Source organism: Nematolebias whitei, chromosome 6, assembly GCF_014905685.2.
Source record: "Nematolebias whitei isolate Nwh7 chromosome 6, NemWhi1, whole genome shotgun sequence".
Classification (NCBI taxonomy): Eukaryota; Metazoa; Chordata; class Actinopteri; order Cyprinodontiformes; family Rivulidae; genus Nematolebias; species Nematolebias whitei.
The window spans coordinates 818,087-822,988 of record NC_056503.1 but is presented as its reverse complement, the minus strand read 5'-3'; the positions used below and the strand labels follow the sequence as shown (position 1 = coordinate 822,988).

General features: G+C 39.8%; 1 protein-coding gene across 1 annotated transcript in view; it reads left to right on the top strand.

The window, feature by feature from the left end:
- Positions 1-4,602: 4,602 nt before the first annotated feature.
- Positions 4,603-4,902, top strand: part of znf277 (zinc finger protein 277) — a gene marked incomplete in the record, with an annotated part of 111,507 nt that continues 111,207 nt past the window's right edge. The window contains 1 exon segment of the mRNA XM_037677978.1: positions 4,603-4,634. Coding sequence (XP_037533906.1) covers positions 4,604-4,634 — 31 coding nt within the window.

Sequence of the window (4,902 nt, the reverse complement as noted above, 5' to 3'; positions counted from 1 at the left end):
TGTATGCTGCCCAGAGAAACCACTGGTGAAGGACTTTTTCAGCCTCAACATAGCTGGGTCTGAATCCTCCACTGCTCCTCTGTGTTTTGGGGTTCCACAGGGCTCTATTTTAGGTCCCCTGCTTTTCTCCCTGTACCTGCTTCCATTGGGATCAATCCTTAGAAAGCATGGGATCTTTTTTCATTGTTATGCTGATGATAGTCAGATCTATATGCCACTAAAAAAGAACGATGCCCCCTCAATTAGGCCACTTCTATTGTGTCTTGAAGACATCAAAGCCTGGATGTCTTTAAACTTCTTAAATTTCAATGAAAAGAAAACAGAAGTGATGGTGTTTGGTCCTAGTGGCTCTTGTGAACCTTGCCCTGTTGATCTGGGCCCTCTGGCACCACATGCAAAGAAAACTGTTTCTAACTTGGGTTTTAAAATGGACAGTGATTTTAAATTAGAGTCCCAGATTGGAGCGGTGGTCAAGACCAGTTTTTATCACCTCAGACAGCTGGCTAAGGTAAAGACCATCCTTACAAAACAGCAGCTGGAAACAGTAATCCATGCCTTCGTCACCTCTCGGCTGGATTACTGTAACGCTCTTTACCTTGGAGTCAGCCAGTCCTCCCTCAGACGCCTCCAGTTGGTCCAGAACGCTGCTGCTCGGCTTCTAACTGGAGTTCATGAGAGGGAGCACATCACCCCCACTCTGGCTTCACTCCACTGGCTGCCCGTTCATTTTAGAGTTCATTTTAAGATTCTTTTATTTGTTTTTAAAAGTTTAAATGGTCTTGCTCCATCCTACCTCTCTGAGCTGCTTCACCCATACTCTCCTGCTCGGTGCCTCAGATCAGCTGATCAGCTGCTCCTGGAGGTGCCGAGGTCCAAACGGAGTCTCAGAGGGGACAGAGCTTTTTCTGTTGCTGCTCCAAGACTGTGGAGCGATCTCCCTCTTCCCATCAGACGAGCCCCTTCACTGTCCAGTTTTAAAACTCTTTTAAAAACACATTTTTACTCCCTGGCTTTTAGCACACACTGAATTTATTCTGCACTGTTTTTATTACTTTTATTGATCTTAATGTTTTAACAACTGTTTTTATGTGTTTAAATGTTCTTGATTTTATATGTACAGCACTTTGTGGCAGCTGTGGCTGTTTTAAAGGGCTTTATAAATAAAGTATTATTATTATTAATTTATACTTACTAAGTTTATGTAGGAGCATGTCATGATTCACTGTATCGAAGGCTTTTCCAGTCCAGGAACACGGCTCCAACTACCGCACCATCATCTAGAGATCTTTTAATATTGTCTGTAAGGTAGGAGGTAGCCAGTTCTGTTGAATAACCAGAATGAAACCCAAACTGAACTGGACAGAGAAACTGTTTTTTTTCTAAATAACTAATCAGCTGCTCTTTTTCCATCACTTTGGATATTGCGGGTAAAATACTTATTGGTCTGTACTAACTTGCTCGGAGTCTCCAGATTTCCAAACTGGAGTTATTAGTCCTGTTTTGAAGGTATCAGGAAATAGACCTTTTTAAAAGATAAGTTTATTAAGTGGGTTATGTGGTTTGACAAAACTGTTTCTTCATAAGCTCTATCCATCCCAAAAACATCTTTAGCTTTTAATGTTTTTAATCGATTAATTATATGCTGAGTTTTACAAAGATTAATCTTAAGAGTAAAATGAACAGTTTATGAGATTAAAGTTTATTATATCATCCATTGATTTAATAAAATAATCATTAAAAGCATTTGCCATTGTTGTAGGGTCTGATATTATGTGTCCCTTATGTTCAGTTCACCTTTTTTTCTGATTTATCTCTTTTTTTTCGTAAGTTTGTTGAAATGTGACCAAAGAGAAGAGCTCCGACCTGAGTGGGAAATCACTTCAGTCTAATATGCTGCTTTTGCTTTTCTTAGACAACTAACCACTTTATTTCTCAGACCTTTAAACATGAGAAAGTCCGTGTTCACTTTAGTTCTCAGAGTTTTTCAAAGCCCCTTTTCCTCAGCCGACGTAACTCACTATTAATCCATGGCAGTGAAGACTTTCTGCTTACTTTTAATTGGCTCTGTAACTGTAAGAATTATCTTTACAAGCGACTCTGTAAGAACAACAGGTATTGGGGTCATGTGCTTGTAAAGTCAAATCCCAAATTATTATTTTATTTGGGCATACAGCGTCCTCAGTACAAAGAAATGCACTTGTGGGTGCGTGTAAGAGACCCATCCAAGATGGCGGGCAGCAACCACAAAGGCACCTAAAGTCACTGCCTACCTGGATGACGTCATCATCCTTAACGCCTGGGCGGAAGGTTCTCGGGTCACTACGCCTCCTGGATTCGTCTCCGTAGAGGGCTTGGACCTCTATCTGTGTATCTTTTTCTGTTAGCAGCAGAGTTTCTAAATGTTCGTGTCAGAAACAGCCCCATACAAGGAATCAGTGTTGCAGATCAAAGTTTTTCTGTTGGCCAGTGGCTGATGAAACGGCTTGGTTTCTAAAAGACGTGTCACAGGTCTCTAGCAGGTAGTACTGCTGAAAGTTTCACTAAGGCCTCTGGCCTGTCTCTTAATAAGAGTGAATGTTGTCGGTGAATAATTGCACACACTCCTCTGGTATCCCTGTGAAAGATTCTGGAACATACAGGGTATCAGTATCATAGTAAAAACAGAAGTATTGCTAATTTCACTCGGGTCATTGAAAAGTCTAAAAAGGTTTTGAACAGTTGGCTACAAAGGGATCTGTCCCTGAGAGGTCGAGTCGTGCTCACTGAAGCAGAAGGATGGTCCAGTCTGCCCAGTCTCTTTATGTTCATGAACCAGTTTGTAAATCTGACGACAGAACGCTCTCGGACTTCTTGTGGAAAAACAAAACACATTATTTGCATAAATCTGTTGTTTTAAACAATGATAAGTCTGGTGGGCTACATTTTATTGACTTTGACTCCTTTAATAACACTTTTAAAATAAAATGGATCAAAAATGATCTTAAAAACCCAGAGTCTATCTGGAACTTCATTTCACAGCATCTTTTCACATTTAGGCCGTTTAGAGTTTGTTCTCCTTTGTAACTACAGTATTCCAGAAATACCCACTAAGCTTTCCAACTTCCACCAACAGGTACTTTTAACCTGGTCCCTTATCCATAAACATCATTTTTCTCTGCAGAGATGTTACATCTGGAACAACTCCGACATAATATTCAAAAACAGGTCGTTATTTGATCGGAAATGGTTTAACTATGGTATTACTGAAGTTAACCACGCAGGTCTTTATAGCTATGAAGAGGTTCTTCCTCAGTACAAGGTTCTTGTCGCTCCAAGAGAATAAAGTATTGTCTCTGATGCTCCCCCATGTGTTTGCTCATGATGTTTAAAGATGTTGCCTTCTCTTCTCCGAGCACTTTGGTAAGTTCTGCTTCTCAACTAACAGGCGTCGGTTCCAACATCTGTTCTTTATTTCAATAAAACCTGGTTTCATCTCCATCTTGTGTTTATACTGGAACACCTTCGTGCAGAATCTTATTTGGAAAAAAGTTTGGTCTCCCGCATTTTTCTCTCTCACTAATAAAGTCAGAGAAGTTTCTTTTAAATTAATTCATACATTTTACCCAACCCAACACTTTCTTCAGAAATACAAAGCTGATATTGATATGTCCTGTTCTTTCTGTAGCTTTATCCAGAAACATCTGGTCATCTTTTGTGGAAGTGTGCAGACTCTCAGAACTTTTGGAAGGACATTGTTGCTCTGATATCCAATAATATCCAGCCAGGTTTGAAACTGCTCTGTTGGGTCTCCTGGACTTCAAGACTCCTCTCACGTGTTTAGCATCAGTCTGATCTTGTTTCTTACTAAAAGTAAAGTAATGCACAGGAAACTGTTTTTTGATCTTTGTAATGGATGTAAAACTGGATCTGACACAACCTCAGACTCAAATAACAAAAAGGCTAAAAAAACAAAAAAATACCCTTAGCAAAAAGTAGTTTAAGTGTACTACAAGTATACTTATTTTACACTAGAAACGAGTAAGAGTACTTGAAATTTTACCATTTACAAACTTTATTTGATATACTTAAAAAATAGTATAAATTTATTCCAAACAAGTATTAAATACTTTCTAGTACACTACAAGTATGGTGTGTAGTATACTTGATATACTTAATTTAAAGTGTACTTGCAAAAATGAACTTCAAATGTAGTACTTTTTATTAAGGGTATGTGTAATGAATACAACTTACCTTGTAACATGCATTTCTTCATTTGTATTTTATTATTTGTTTCTTTGACGTGTTCAGTGTTTTTCAATGTGTATTTTTGCGACGGTTGTATTTGAAGTTCTAAAGATCAAGAAGGTTCTTGGTTCCTACGGTTCATCGAGCTCTGCTGTCATGTCGCAGCTGCAGGAAAACAAAACAAGTCTTTTTAATCTTGCACGTTTTGCAGGAACTCGTTGTGTGTGCAAGCTCCTGGCAGAACATTTGTCCTAGTCCAAACACCTGAATAAACCCACAGCACCTGAACGCACTGTGAAATGTTTACCGGCAGACAGTGAAGGCCTCATTTCAGGACGGTCGTTTTATTGGACCGCTGCTTTACCACGTGACACCCAACATGGCTGCCTGCGGTGACGGTGGAGACAGAGGTGTGTTCATGTTTTAACCGTGTTTTCAATAACTGGGTTTCTGTCAGAACCGTCGCGAGGCGCTGTAATGACTCGCTGAACCGGGTCAAAGGAACCGAACAAACCGGATGATTCTCGTTCTAACTGCTGCTTCTGTCCGTCGGAGCTGCCATGGCGACAGAAATGTACGAGACGGAATAAACAAGCGGAGACTTCATTTTACATCAAGTCAACCGATGAATAAAGCAAACAAACGAAAACAGCGGCCAACTGGTTTATGATGGTGCAC